We start from the raw sequence: 16,094 nt of genomic DNA, 5'->3' as shown, positions 1-16,094 counted from the left end.
TAACAGCAGTTGGAAAAAAGTCATGGTACAGTGCTGCCTCCTACTGGCCATATAATGTATTTTCTTATCCGCTATCTTGCTTTATTGTGGTTATCTCATTTTATTGTTTTTATTACTATTGACTGTTAAGACTCATATGGGCTATTTCTATTTATTGTTTTATTGTTGTCTTGATCAAGCTTTTCATCAAGTTATTGTTTTGATTTATTGCTTTTTTTAATAGTTTTTAGTGAAGTAAAGAATTATCTTGGTTTAATCAGCCCCTGCGGTTCGAGCTCGTGTTTCACAGCTCGATGGTCCCTGGTTTGATTCCCGGCTGGAGTTTGTAGTATGTCAGCGTATCCTCCAGTTTCTTCTGGTTTCCCCTACCCTCTAAAAACATGTACAATAGGCTAGAATGAATGATAGTTTGCAGTTGCTATGAGAAGCAGAAAGCACAGATTAGCAGCCTCTCTTCCATCAGGTTACCACAGAGGCGGCTGTGGCTACAACAGTAACTTAGTAACAGTAACCACCACAGAGCATGGTGTGAATGAAAGATGACTGGTGCGATGAGAAACTCATCGTTATGTTAAATTAACATGTGCAGCATTGACTATGTTTATCAAATGGGCTACATAACATGTGCTACATAAATAAAGTGGATTTGGATTATATAAAAATGACATCAAAATAATTACATCCACTCAAATTAACGTTTGACATCAATCAACGCATGTAAACATTATTTTATTGCCTGGATACATAAAAGTTTACTAAAAACTGAATATGACAAAAATGCACAGTGAATGCCTATTTAAATTGAACTATATGAAGGAGGCACACAGTTTCTTTACGTGGGAATGTTGGGGAACTTTTCCCCCGGAGACCTCTAATTCTGTCTTGTTCAGACTTGCAAATAACCGTCTCTTTGACAAATAAAACTCAAAAGGTACCCAAAGCTCAGTGGAGGAAGTGTCCCTCAAAGCCTGGGCTTACCAAGATGCTTTGTACCCAGAGTTCACTATTTTGTGTTACGCCCTTGATAAAATCCCAACTATGTAGGCAGTGAATTGAAATGGTCAATTCAACCACCATGAGTGTTTACTGTGTGCGTGGCCCAGCACTGATAAATGTATTTTTCCTGCCTGAAGTATCCAGTCCCCACCTATTCCAGTAAAACTAGAACAGCATTAATGTCAACAGCAGCAGGTTGAACACATATAGCCTAACTGTTGTGTGCATTAAGAGGAACAAAGGTGAATCATTTCTCAACTGAAAAGGACACTTTTGTAAAACCTGGCTCTGCGCTACTTCTCTAAAAGATCCCAAAAAATAAAATAAGGTAATGCAAAGTACTCTGTAACAAAGTAACTCTATTCATGACAGTTTTGGTCGTTACTCTTCACTGAGTTTGACGGCAGTAGATCAAAGGCACCGTAGCGTATCTCAATAGGCATAAAATGTATTTTCCAAAATTGCTGAGATGTGCATTGAGGCCCGAAGATCGTGCCATGGGGATTCTTTTACATATGCAAAAAAAAATATTCAAATATACAAAATACAAAAATAAATATAGTTTTAAAAATGTTAATCCTATAAACTTTCAGTTGCAGTTTCTTTCATGATTGACTGATGGTTACAGTAAAAGTCATGATAATAGTCATTTAAAATATGTATAAACATTGCAGGTGACAAATGTAGCTTCAAACTGCCAAAAACAATGTGAAATATTGCATTCAAGCTGTCTCTTTTGGTCTGTTGTAGTCAAAAGATACAATGAATAAACAAAACATCAGTGCCTACAATCTTTGGCTGTAGCCGGATTGACATTAACAGTAATTAATGAAATGTACACTTGAGTAAAAGCATATGGGCTGTTAACTTTTGTTTTCAGTGCAAAAAGCTTCACAGGGAGGATTTGAGTGTACTCTTCTGTTGATGATTTTGTGTATCTGGAGAGTTGTCGACGTCCAGGTCTAGAGTTGGGGTCACGGCTGATTTGAGTCTCTGTTGGGAGAAAAATAGTTCTCAACAACAATAAACACAAAACAGATTGGATTGTCAACCGCTTGTCTAATTGGTCATAATACAACGGGCAATGAATACATTTACATACAGTCCCACATTTTATAAATACTCAAAAACTGACGACAATGGGCCTCATTCATGAAAGTCTGAGTTTGGTGAATCCCAACTTGGAAGCGCTTTCATGTGAGGACTAATAAGCAAATGTCACCGCCTACGATTCACATTACAAGGACAAAAAAGTGACGCGCGCAAAAGGCAGCCAGAGGAGGAAATGAGTGACAAAACACTGATCCAAAATTAACAAACAAACCCCCAAAATAAAGAAATTTCAGCCATCTGGGCCACGCGCTCAAGGAGCCACCTAAACCTTTGGGCACGCAAATTAACTCTCATGACAAAATGTTTAAATAGATAAAACCTGTGAATCGCGAAAGGGTTTTCCTTCTCTTCCAATGTGTCAGTCTTAAATAGACGCGGCGGCAGGAGAACACTCCATTCGTCTCTATCAAATAACGCAGTGCAATTAATGCTGCATTATATGTGAAAGGCGGCATTCAAAAGTTTTAGCAGTAATACATTGGTACTTTACTTTAACATTAATAAAAGTAGGCTACAAGTGATATTCTCAATTATTTCTGTATTAAAAGGGACTATACGGAGTTTAAAAATGTTAAAATTGTGTATTTTCCTCCCCCTACATGTTACAGCAATGTCTTAATTTGACAATGAGCCTAGACCTATTCACCACAACTGCCTCTAAAATCCTGCACTGTCACTGAAAAAGGTGTTAATTTGGTCCAAAGTGCCGTCATGCACGAGCTTTATATAGAACGTGCGGTTACACGTATGACCTGAGGTGGCAGTAGTGAGTATAAAATGGCAAACTTGCATCTAGCCCCTTTAAGGCATCTGAAACTGATTAAAATTATATTTACATTCTGGGATTGATTAATACATGATTTAATATGTACAAATATATATGACTCAGAATGCTAGGTCCCGTCATGAGTAGATTGTGAACAGAACTGGAGATTTCTTTGTGCGTAATAGTCCTCCAGACTGTTCTTAGGATTTGTTCTTGCAGAGGAACGTTTTCAGCTAAGAACAAGTTTTGTGAAGGCCAAAAACCTTCCTAAGACGGACTTAAGAACAAATTTGTGCGTAAGAACGTGTCGTGAATGAGGCTCGGCGAAATGAGTCTGCACTGGTTGTTTGGGATCTTTTCATGCTTATATGACAACTGAAAGTATTTCATCTGCACTCTTGCCTTTTACTGTTAATGTTTATGTTCTATTAATTTGATCTGCTTTCTTGTAATTTTATGCACCTGTGAAGCACTTTGAATTACCTTGCGTATGAATTGTGCTCTACAAATAAACTCGCCTTGCCTTATATCTGTATGAACTGAGCTTTTCTTCATAATCTTTTTTCTATTAACAGGAAACAAATGTATCTAATTCTAATATAAGAGCAGTCTGAAAACTTTGTGAACCCATTGTATCTGAGCGCAGTACGGTGCTTACGTCGTGTAGAGATCCTTTGTTGATGTATAACTCATGAATGGCGCCCAGTGGGATCCAGATGATTGACACCAGAGAGACTCCCCAGCCAACACCTTCAGCCCAGGACGGGTATTTGTATTTCCCATAACGCACCGGCGTGTACTGGACAATACTGGCCACCAGGATACACTGTGGAGAGGCAGCCAAATGGCATTACACAAGTAGCAAGCAGCGCTGTTATTGATTGTATTCAGGCAGCGACAGTAAAGTCTTACCAGGACCAACAAAGGACAGAGAACAAGCCAGCATATACGGAAGTAGATGTTTGGAGACCTCCCAAGCATTCTTTTGACCATTAAAGAGATCCGTGGGGTTCCTATTGTCACATAAATGGAATGATTGATGAACTACAGAAAGAACTGAAAATCAAGACATGCATCAAATTTACCGAAGACCCAGCAGGCGGCCACAACTTCAGCAAAGGCAAGAAACATGAGTGAAACCACAGCCGTGTAATGGTCCATGAGCTGAAATACATAGATGCCTCCCTGTGACACGAAACATGACAATAATGAGCGCCACCATTATGAGTAGGATTAGCACGAGTTTTGGATTAATATACTGGACCTTTGTGATATGAGGGAGCCCCAGTATAAAGCAGAGCAGGCACACAACCAAAGCCAGAAGCTCCTCTCGCTTCAAAAACTGCAGAATTTTGGTCCCAAATTCATCCTTTAAGAAGGTTATAGCGACTTCAACTGTAGCAAACTAGAAGAACATGAAAAGTGTGGGATCATTGTAAAAGAGCAGTACAGGAATCGCTTACAGGGTTTATACAGGTTTATACAGGCAGAAGCAAGTCCATGTTCCAGAATCAATTGGTTTTGGGTTTCTGGCCAGTTCCTGGTACAAACTCCGAAAAACAACTGATCTTGGAGCGTTATGAAGGCCACTGTGAGGGAACGCAAAGGTGCCAGGCTGCACTTATAATGCCACTGAGTCACCAAAAGGTCAAATATGAACAAATATTAAGATTTTTTTTTTCACTTAAAGCAGTACTAAGTAACTTGTTTACCTTAATAAATCCTTTCCTTCTAGACGTAATACAAGTGATAATGAGATGATTGGGGGGGTCTTTCATCTCCCCCGGTGTCTCTGGTCATAAAACCACAATGGCAACTTCACTGCCACCGGGTCACACTAATGGAATCACGAAGGAGAAGCTAACAGGCTAACGGGAAAAAATAACTGCGGGCTAGCGCCACTTAAACAGTATTTACAGCCAGGTTTGAGTGAGAAAAATTATCTCCATTGAGTAATTGGATGAACAATATCACTCTCTCCCTTTGTCTTTTCTGTCAGTGTAGTATTAACTCTCACAGACAATTAATGAGTAAAACACATCAACATGCTAGACACCTGCAGTGGCGCTTATGGCCTCTTGGGGCATGAGTTACTTAGTACTGCTTTAAAAAGTTGCCAAGTGCACCTTTAAAGGACAAAAATGAAAACTAAACTTAGATGAAAGATATTGTATTGTGGAAAACAAGACTCATTATATTTCTGATAATATTAAGACATCAAGTTCACCTGGCTGTCGAGGCCTAGACACAGGAGCATAATGAAGAAGAGAGGCGCCCAAAGCTGGAAGAGCGGCATGGTGGAGATGACTTCAGGATACACCACGAAAACTAAACCAGGGCCTACATATAAAAAAAAAAGGAAGAAAAAATATTGGAGAGGCTACAATATTATAACACTTGCATCTTCACACTGCATTCTCCTTTTCATTTCAATTCCCTTGTTATTTTAAAGGAATAGGCCACCGTTTTTACATACTGAGATATGCTCTTACCTCACTTTAGCCGGGTTAATATATCCCCGTCTGGTCTTTGTCCGTGCGCTCTGTCACGCAAACGGAGCACATACGCAGCCTCTCCCACATGTCACATAGCTCCAAAAAAGCTCACGATAGAAGGAGGAGTAAAACGTCCGCGCAGTAACTCCTAAAGACTTCCCCCCGCTCACTTCCGTCAATAACCTTTAGGAGTTACTGCGCGGACGTTTTACTCCTCGTATCATTACACCTCACAATATAGTCCCCCTTTTTATTTGCTTATAAAATCGACATGCTACATTTCTGTGTAAATATACTTCGCATGAAAACACTTCACGTAACTTTATTTAAATAGGGAACACGTGGAAGAGCTTGGTAGCTTCTATCGTGAGCTTTTTTGGAGCTATGTGACATGTGGGAGAGGCTGCGTATGTGCTCCGTTTGGCAGAGCGCACGGACAAAGACCAGACGGGGATATATTAACCTGGCTAAAGTGAGGTAAGAGCATATCTCAGTATGTAAAAACGGTGGCCTATTCCTTTAATGACAACTGCCGCATGAAAGTCAGATCATATTTCACATGTGACAAATACAGACAATGACTGGTTACGTGTTGTAGTCGTTAAATAATGAATGACACCAGAAGATACCGGAGACAAAGCCGGTCAGCATGGGCTTATGTGCGCCTTTATGGACAATGCGGCTAAGTGATGCATAATTGATCTTCACTTCTGTTGTTGTATTGTTGCCTGGTGTGTGCCTGGAGGCCGAACATGTTTGTCAAATATGAAACAGAGACTAAGTAAACAAGTATGAATGGAGGGCGTAAGGCTAGTGAAAAAGCACCGCAGAGATCATGTTCATATTCTGACAGACTCTGTGTAAAGATTTATTTAGTTAGTGGCTGCAACTTTAATGCTTTAATGGTTTTAATACTTTTTAATTACTCACCGTCTGTGGCTATGTTGTCGACTGGGAGGTTATGGACGTGTGCCATGTAGCCAATGGCAGAAAAGATCACAAACCCAGCCAGGATGCTTGTGAAAGAGTTTGTCATTGTTACGATTAAGGCATCCCTGGGAAAAGAAGGTATATTTTAACCACATGTTATTGGTTTTATTGTGGGCTGGCAGGAACTTTGGATAAGACCCAAAATAAACATTACTTTCCCAAATAATTCTCTTTTTAAAGCAAGCACATTTTGAATTGTTTGTCATAATCACTGGCAAAGATCACTGGCAAAGATTGTCAAAGACGTGTGCATATTGGTAAGGAAGCTTGAGAAATGCCATTGCTAAAGTAAATTCTCAAGAGCAAGAAGCAACACGCAAACAAGAAGCAATGTTTCTCTCATTTTTTACAGCCAAACAGATAAAACCCAAAGAAGTTAAAATGTTACCTGAGGACGTTGTTGTTGAACTTGTTGTAACTGGACATTGAAACCATCGAGCCAAATCCAATTCCAAGAGAGTTAAACACTTGAGCCGCTGCATTTACCCAAACCTATCAAAATGAAGGAAAACAAACACCATGTCAACATAAAAGCAAATTCCAGCGCTTTCATGTCTGAGTTCAGCCATTCTCAAACTTTTCACACCAAGTACCACCTAGGGGAAATATGTGTCCTTCTGAGCATCACAAGGTCTAAAAAACAACTCCACACCAGATCTAAACTAGGATTGAACAATGACTATGGTAAACCTGCAAAAAGACAACATACCAGACGTTCAAATGACGTTCAGTGCAAGTACCGTTATGTATACAGAGATTATTTGCAATGAGCCTCACCTTAATTTCGAACAGTTTACTCCACACAGGGGTCACGAAGTACAGGATACCATTGATGGCTCCTGGAAGCTGCACATTATTGATGAGCAGGGCGAACAGGATGAAGTATGGAAACACAGCAGTGAAATACACAACCTGAGTGAAACACGAACAGAAAAAGAAGCCATTACAATATGTTTAGTAGTAAGTACGTAAGCTAATGTGGCATAAACAAAGCATTCATTTTAGAACACAACAGGAAGACTAGCAACCACTTTGAGGGAGCTAATGGGGATCCTAATGGAGTATTCTTTTAAGTTCTTCTTTCATATTTAGGAGTATCATCTGACCTTGCCGGTGGATTTCACTCCTTTGAATATGCATAAATAGACTATGACCCAGGCGACGACAAGACAGCCCAGCAGCTCCCAGCGAAGCCCACCAGAATCTTCAATGCCGTCCGTTTTTTCAAGAAGTCTATTACTGCGAAGGCAAACATAGGGTACTCAGTTTTGGCATCATGACAGACCAAGCACGTGATCATATCGTTGTTAAGACTCACTCAAAAAACTGCTGGCTGGCGGACTGCAGGTGGGTCGCATTGCCAGGAAAACCACTCGAACAGTTCTGGACTACATTCCAGGTGTCGTTGCATGACCGCCATGGAAGTGTGGACCGGAACGAGTTGAACAGGTAATATATTGCCCAACTCATGAGCACATTGTAGTAGGTAGAAAACACAAAGGAGATAACAACAGTGGCCAGACCAACACCTGCCAAGAAATAACACAAAATTAGGTACTAAACAAGACAGGAGAGAACGGGTCTTATCGCGATATGTCAGTGACTGTCATGAAAGCCTGGAATTTATTCATTTAAACACAGAGAACAAGAAAGTATGCTTTTGTAGAGAACTTGAAACACATTCCAAAGAGCCGCCTCCTGCCAGCGGGGATAGGGGGAAGAGAACAGATGCTTTATAAAAGATTCTGCCGTTTCACACCTGCTCCATTACAGGATCAGGTTTCAGCTGCAGGTGTGAGTCTCGTGCCTATCCATTTCAGCAGGTGTACAGTATAGCTTCACTACAAGGCTGGATCCAGGGCTAAAGTCAAGAGGTCATTGTTCAAGTCCAGTCAGGGCTAGGGCTGAGCAAACGAACCCTTTATGATGATTTTTCTTGATTTATACACACACTCCCTTTCCTGTTTAAACCACTGTTGATGGTTTCTCAAGTCACTGACACTGATACTGACATGTTCTACCTTCTCAAATTCACTCATTTTGATCTTGACATTTGAAGAGTTCTATTGCAAAAACAGATAATTGGAAAAAACTCCATGTATGCTTGTAAATTTCTCTTTATATAGCGGTGTTTTTCATACAAAGATCTGAACCAGTGCCATAAAAATATAAAGCCACTTGATTGATCTTAATTAAAGGCTTATATGCATGCAATGATCTAACTCAGTGTTTTACACTAGTGTGCCGTGATAAATTGTCTGGTGTGCCCTGGAAAATTATCCAATGTCACCTAGTTGTTGTTTTTTAAACAAATTCATTATTATCCACAAATATTGTACCGTTTTCGAGTGTCTGTGCTGTCTAGAGTAGAGTAACCATGTAATAAATACTCCATATTAGGTCACTAATTTCTTTGAAACAAGAGAATTAGTGATGCATGGATGCGGCAGGTGGCGGTGACTGTGGCATTGTGGGTAGTGAGACTATACGGTGTTCCTATTCAAGACATTTTGATGTGAATGACTGAATATAGGCTACAGGGTTAAAATTTTTTATATTTTCTGCTGGTGGTGTGCCTCATGATTTTTTCAATGAAAAAAATGTGCTTTGGCTTAAAAAAGGTTGAAAAACACTGATCTAACTTACTGTCATACAAAATGGTCCCAAACATCAGAGACCAAAATGAATCCCATCAAGTCTCTCTTTAAGAAAATGTTTAAAAAAAACTCTGGATAAAAAGCCTTTACATTATCATTACGGTAACATTGTAAGTAAGTATAATATTTTTTAGTTCAAGGCACACAGTCATGAAACTCACTGCCAATGACAATAGGTTGCGTTCATGGACTTCACAACATTGTAAAAAGCCCATAGTTTAAATTGAGGTGGAGCAACTGAAAATTCCATGGCAGTAACTATGGTAACTGTGGTAACTGGCAAACTGCAGATTTCTTTGTCTTAGTTTTTAGTGAATATCTCAGTCATTACTGGAAGAATCCACATGAAACAAAAACAGTTTCAAAGTTCATTGTCTTCTCTATCAGCACATAGAGAAGACCATGAACTAACAATTATTTTCTCTGAAAGGCGTCTGAAAGTGGTGGCAATATTCGAAAACATGAGCGTGATGTGGGCCAGTAGAAAGCACTTTCAGACAAAAAATAATATGTCAGGCTTGTTAATCCAATCACTGTCAAATACTGATGAGGAAAAACATTTGTTCTTTTGGAGATTTCTTACAAAAACTGTATTACTCCCATAGAGTTGTATTGGCCCCAGCCCTCAACTTGACATTAAGACATCATCACATTCTAAAACATGAACGCAACCTGTTGCCACATCTTTAAAAAGGTCCTAAAAAAACTGACTGTAACTGACCTCTGTGACAGTAACTTTGTTCTGTTCCATGTTCAATGTCCGTATTTCTCTTCTGTGTTTCTTTATGTGCCTCAGGAAAACGGATGTAGTTCAGTTGTTATGTAAATTCTGGTATATTTACATTGAGGCTTTCTGCTGACGTGTTGATTAATGTACAATGTCCTAATTCAAATAAAATAAATAAAAATAATCAAATTCAAGCACAACTAGTGCCAAAATATATATAAAAAATCATACGGGGGATATCTGTTTTTGCCAATGAGCTCTTCATTTGTGCATCGTTGTTGGTAATCTTTGCTGTCTGAAAATGTGAATATGAGAAGACAGCGATGATCCCTCATGATGAAGATTAGATGAACTAACAATGTCAACTCCATTATGAACGTTTATCTGCCTGTCACTGAAGCACTGCCAAGCAGTTTTGAAGCAGTGGTTGTTTGCATGGGGGTTGTGCTGGAATGCCATGGTCCAACAGATTGTGTATCAACAGAGACAAAACGTCCTCGGAGTTGTGTAAATCGTGCGTGTTGACTTGTTCCACCTCTTCACATCTACATCCAGTGATCCTCAGCCCAAAGTAGACCAAGGAGTTACACAGGCTGCAAGATTTCGATTGATGAATGACAACATGCTGTTAAATAGTGACAGATTTACATGACTGTGCCACTGAGGGTCACAGTGAGATCACAAGTGAATCATTCAAAAAACAGAGGAAAACTACCTGCTTTTGGCCCTTGTTTAGCACAGAGCATAAACCAGGAAGAAATGAGCGATAAATCAATGGGAGGATGTTTTGACCGGGTAGAGAATCTCTGTCTTTGAAAAGATAAGAAACACTTTGGAGAGAATCTTTACATCAGAATAAAAAAGACAGTTTGCAGTTCCCAAAAATAGCTTTCTTTCGATGGCTGGGGTCTTGATTTTTTTTTAATTTTTTTTATCTTCATTTAAACATATGTATAATATTGTGTATGAATAATATAAAAATGTATATATGTAAACTTTAATACACAATAATGTGATGTGATTGGGATATGCCCCACTACTAATATACTATAATAGAATTTGACAAGTCCCCATCCATCCTCATACGGATTAATTAGCTTAATACATGAAGCAAGAGATACATTTGGATACATTTTCTTTTAGTTAAAATTACAAATTGAACCAATTGTATTTTGCTGATTTACATCACAGAAAATAATTACAGTTTGACAAAAGCATTTAGTTTGCAGATAGCATCCGTTTCATTCCACTGCGATTGCAAAAATACAAGCAGTGATCCAAGACATGATTGGCAAGAAGGTGAGGCTTTAAATCTTGTTGCATTATCTAAAGGTGCATTATGTCGCTGTCCAAAAGACAATTATGTCTCTATGCACAAGATTAAACTAACTTCTGTCCTGCACACTTATACAGTACTTTTTTCCTCCTCTGTTTTAACCATTTCTTTTCGACTTGCCTCTAATGTTAAAATCAAACGTTCATTATTTTATGTGGATTTCGAAGCATTGCCCAGTTCTCCATGCATATGGCTCTCAGACCAAACTTACCTTTTAAAAGCGGACACATTTTGGCAAAAGCGTGCACAGGTCCTAAGCGGGTGTACTGCCCAACTGTGAACTCCATGAAGAGCAGAGGAAGGCCACACACGCATACCATTATGAGATATGGAATCATGAAGGCTCCTGCATCAATGCAAAAGGGATAATCACACAGACGTCCAGGACAAGCACAACAAAGAAGATTTAAGTAACACAATAAAGTGTGAAATACATTTACAGTGGGAGGAAAAAGTGAAAAAGTGTAATTTCTTACATTTCTGCCTAAATTGGTCATAAAATGTGGTCTTTATTACATAAGAATAAGTAAACAGCGTCTACTTAAACTAATACCAAATATTAACATTTTATCATATTTTTATTAAAATATGTAAACATATTAACATGTAAACAGCGTGCCATAAGTGAGTACACCTCCTGGCTGAGGATCCTCCAAGAGCTAATTAGACAAATTTATGCAGACATTTAGAATCAGGTGTGAGCCAACCTGAAGTCCAATCACTGAGGCGTGGCTTAGAGCTGCCGTGGCCACTGAAAAACACACTAGTCAAGAATTGTCTCTTACTGAGAGGCATTGTCTGATGTCCACCATGCCTCACTCAAACATCACCAACATCAAAACCCTATCTCCACTGTGAAGTATGGTGCAGGGAGCATCATGGTTTATCAAGTTTATCAGATATTTTGCAGAAAAACCTGAGGCCATCTGTCCAACAGTTAAAGCTTAAAAGAGGATGGGTGCTGCAACAAGACAATTACCCGAAACACTAAAGCAAATCCACTTCAGAAGAATAAAATACGCCTTCTGGAAAGGCCCAGTCAGTCCTGACCTAAACCCCATTGAGATACTGTGGCATGACCTCAAGGAAGCGATTCACGCCAGACATCCCAGGAATGAACTGCAACAGTTTTGTAAAGGAAGCAATGGTCCACCATTCATCCTGATTGTTGTGCACGTCTAATCTGCAACTACAGGAAATTACGTCTAGTTAAGTTAAGTTACGTTAAGTTATTGCTGCCAAAGGAGGGTCGACCAGCTATTGAATCCAACAGTGTACTCACTTATTCCTTGCTGCCCTGTGAATGTTTACATGTTATGGTCAATACAAATATGAGAACATGTAATTGCTTGGGTGGTATTAGTTTAAGCAGACACTGTTTACTCATTATTGTGATTTTAATAAAGATCAGACCACATTTTATGACCAATTTTGGCAGAAATGTAAGAAAATTTATTTTAATTTTTCTGCATTTAAAGAAGAGTATTTTATGTTTATGACTAAAAATAATAGCCTATATAATTTATTATGTAGAGAAAACAGGTAAAAGTAATGAAACCCACATTTCTGTGGCCACAAACTTCTGTTAGAGGCATAGAAGGACTGTTGGCAACATTTTTGAAGGCTGTTTATCATAGAAATAAAAGGCATAATGCAGCAATGTCAATGTTTGCTTGGTTAGCAAAAAAAAAAAGGATGAGATTGCAGGAGATGGCTGTGCCATGGACGGTAACCCCTTTTTGGTGTTTTCCCACTGTAGACATAGAACTTTGTATACATGGGCAGAAAAGTAAAGGCAGGAGTGATTTAGTGGAGGTGATTTATGACAGATAAAGTATATGCATATAACATATGCATCCTCTACTGCTGTTTATACAGATGGACAGATTCCAAAGTTGAATATATTAAAAAAGCAAAGAACACTTGATTATCTAGCAGTACACGGTGGAAATGATGGAGATATTAATGGTTCTCCATTGCATAGAGGAGAATAGATTGGAGGAAGTTCTTATCTGTTCTGATTCCTAAGTGGCATTGTCTTCTATTCTTGCCTTTTCACCCAAAAGCCGGACAGATCTTTATAAGATGTTGTATAGACTTGACCGACTGAAAATTTGTATCAGGTTGATGTGGGTTCCTGCTCATAAAGATGTAGAAGGAAATGAGATTGCAGATAATTTGTCAAAGCAGGCACTGAAGTAGGAGGAAATTTTAAGTCTGAGGTGAAGGCGCTCCTCAAAACTCAAATCTATTCTAAATGGCAGAGGCGTTGGGAACAGGAGCGCAGGGGGAGACACTTTTACTAGGTGCAAAAGAAGGTAGGGAAAGTGTTACAAATGAGTATAAAAGAACACATTGTTATTGCTAGGATACGATTGGGGCATTCTGGGAGTAATAATACTCTGCACTTAATGGGAAAGCATCCTTCAGGCCTATGTGAGTGTGGGGAATAGGTGGAACCTGTAGGGGTCACCAACCTTATTTCAGCTGAGGGCTACTTTAAGAGCATTAAGTTGTTCGAGGGCTACCAGTTAAAAACAAATCCTAAAGACTTACACGTACACTGTTCACTGATAGGATATTGACCCCATTTTATATTAAAATAGCTTTATTTTAAACTCATACCGAGTCACAAGAACCGAAATAACTGTAATTTTAAGAATTAGATTCAAGAAAATGAAGTCTTTTACACTTTGGAAAAAGTCCCAAGGGCTACTGGACATGCCCCAAAGGGCCCCCGGGCGCCCGCGGGCACCACGTTGGTGACCCCTGCTGTAGAACATGTTATCTTCCATTGTGAGAAGTATAATTGCAATTGAGAGAAGTTGAAACAAGGGCTGAGAAGACGGGGGTCGAGTCTTTCCAGTTAAACCATGTTTTAAACAATGTAGAGGGTGAATTTAAGGATTTACTGGTGTTTTTAAAAGAAACTATTATTCGATTATTTGGTTGAGTGTAAATTAATTTAGCAAAAGGGATAGATAGATACTCGGGCCCACACTCCAGCATAGTAGGTGGTGGTAATGCAGCCTAACGTTGAGGGCCGCCCACTGTTAAGCAACAAAAAGAAGAAGATGTTTACATCAGAGTCAAGGATTTCAAATATAGAGTCAACTCAACTGGGCTGATTGAGTTGTCAACATTTCTTCAGAGGTTCCTTTTTGCTTTTGTGGCCAGATTGTGTATAAGACTGATAAACACAGCTACAGGCTTATTTAAACTGGATTCATCTGAACTTTAAAACAATGCAAGAGCCTTTTCCTGATAAAGAAAGATGCCACCTCATAACATCAGCTATCAATAAATCAATGAGTCTAAAGGTCAATAGTAAGTTTAGTAGGACTATATGATGGACTCTTTAAATAGTATAGTAATTTGTAAAAGCTTTCACTTTAGCCATGCTTTAGTCTATTTCCTCTGGCTTCGCTGGTAGATTTGCTGAGTCATTCTGATCTTAGTACATAACCTAATTGTAGTGGCTACCCTCAAAAAAGGCTTCCAAGTAATCTACAGCAATAACTCAGGTTTCTGGACATAGTCATATGCATTATTTGGAATATTGCTAAGGAAGGAATTAAGGATATAAGGCCATATATAGAGAAATATAGATTGATATAGCCTATCTGGGACTATTTTCCTTTATTACTGGGCTTATTTAGCTCGTTCAGATAAGATCAGTAATAGCCAAGTTATTCGGTATTGTGAAATCATAATGCGCCTAACGGGGCGGCACTGGTCTAGCAAATCATAAGCCATAGAAATGCTTCGCGCGTCTTACCTCCTCCGCTGCTGTAGCACAGGTACGGAAACCTCCAGACGTTTCCCAGTCCCACTGCGTACCCGACTGAGGCTAGGATAAACTCCAGGCGCCGGCCCCATGTGGGTCTCTGCTCCTTGGAGTCACTGGTCCGGAGCTCCGTCGCGACTTTGCCATCAGTGGGTACCAGGGCATAACCCCCCTCACCTTCAACATCCATCGCAAAGCTTAGGCCAAGATTTTAATTAATATCCCTGTTGAGAAAAATAGACTACAGGTCAGTGAGAAATTACATCACCGCGTTTACACTTCCTGGATTCAATCCAGTAAGACACAGACCTGACTGAAATGAAAATAAATCGCACATGTGTCAGGGACACGCACAGTCTACAGTGAGCGCAGGTTGACCGGTACAAAGAGTTGACTCGCCTCCATAGACTGTACTCCCGCACTGCCGGCTCTGTCTGGAGTGAAGGTTGACTACATTGTTATAGAAGCATCTGAAGTCGGTCGCTGTGGCCACGACCACTGTATGAACTGAAGAGCTGAGCTCTTCAAAATAAAACGTCTGCCACAACGTCTGCTTTAGACGCAATTATAAAAAGCTATTTCTTATTGAGCATATTTACAGCATATGGGCAGGTTTTGTCTTGTCCGGTCAAATTGATTCCTATTCAGTAGTTTCTTGAAACTTGAGCTGTCCTAGGCTAGGCTATGTAATGTAGGGTATTCACGTGTCATCGCGTTACGCAGTAGAGGCATGATGTTATGAAAGCTGATTTTGCCACGCAGTTTAATGATGGGGTTTGTTTAGAATTAAAGGGATGTAGACAGAAACAATTTGCATACCCTACTGTATATAGTAATGATCACTTTTACTTTGAAAATATCCATAGGTTATTAATATAGACTTTCATGACGCGTCTATTCTAGGGCTGACCATAGCCACAGTATGTCGTTTCTCAACCCATGTGGCCCTAAGCAGATCTTACGTGAGGGCCCATGACCACCCAAGCACAACTAGCTTAATATTGATACAGCATATTATACAAAATGACCTCCAAATTTGCTGGATTCCCTGTTATCTCGAGCTATTTGCGTTAAAACGGTATATTTTTCAGTACAATGTTTTGCTTTGGGAGAATTTTAGGTTTATTTTGACTGCAACATAGTCCTTTTCCTTACAAGTACCACTTTTAAGTAATTACTTTCTAATAAACTGCAACACCCTTGAGGTAGGGGGTACACGGTTGGCCA

At 39.4% G+C, this 16,094-nt stretch overlaps 1 protein-coding gene across 3 annotated transcripts; it reads right to left on the bottom strand.

The window, feature by feature from the left end:
• Positions 1–1,315: 1,315 nt before the first annotated feature.
• Positions 1,316–15,270, bottom strand: LOC306967076 (sodium- and chloride-dependent GABA transporter ine). 3 transcript variants are annotated; one of them, XM_079561981.1, is made up of 14 exons: positions 15,229–15,270; positions 14,859–15,108; positions 11,292–11,426; positions 7,679–7,889; positions 7,467–7,599; positions 7,138–7,272; positions 6,749–6,852; positions 6,301–6,425; positions 5,103–5,215; positions 4,140–4,280; positions 3,961–4,060; positions 3,788–3,888; positions 3,534–3,701; positions 1,316–1,989 (listed from the first exon to the last, which is right to left on the bottom strand). In XM_079561981.1, the coding sequence occupies exons 2-14, from the start codon at positions 15,055–15,057 to the stop codon at positions 1,888–1,890; spliced, it is 1,767 nt and encodes a 588-aa protein (XP_079418107.1). In that variant the 5' UTR covers positions 15,058–15,108; positions 15,229–15,270; the 3' UTR covers positions 1,316–1,887. The 3 variants fall into 3 exon arrangements, with proteins under 3 accessions (XP_079418107.1, XP_079418109.1, XP_079418108.1); XM_079561983.1 differs by lacking the exon at positions 15,229–15,270 and adding an exon at positions 10,460–10,554 and having other exon boundaries at positions 14,859–15,086; XM_079561982.1 differs by lacking the exon at positions 15,229–15,270 and having other exon boundaries at positions 14,859–15,133.
• Positions 15,271–16,094: the final 824 nt, after the last annotated feature.

The sequence above is a fragment of the Gobius niger genome, assembly GCF_951799975.1.
Source record: "Gobius niger genome assembly, chromosome: 1".
NCBI classification, from domain to species: Eukaryota; Metazoa; Chordata; class Actinopteri; order Gobiiformes; family Gobiidae; genus Gobius; species Gobius niger.
This window is presented reverse-complemented; position numbering and strand designations above follow the sequence as displayed.

What these genes read in the sequence shown, in the direction of transcription:
- LOC306967076 (XM_079561981.1), bottom strand. Translation starts at nt 15,057, where the DNA reads ATGGATGTTGAAGGTGAGGGGGGTTATGCCCTGGTACCCACTGATGGC. An exon ending in GAGTGAAATCCACCGGCAAG is followed by an intron (nt 7,273 to 7,466) that starts GTCAGATGATAC and finishes TGTTTCACTCAG; the next exon opens with GTTGTGTATTTCACTGCTGT. An exon ending in ACAAAGGATCTCTACACGAC is followed by an intron (nt 1,990 to 3,533) that starts GTAAGCACCGTA and finishes TTCTCCCAACAG; the next exon opens with AGACTCAAATCAGCCGTGAC.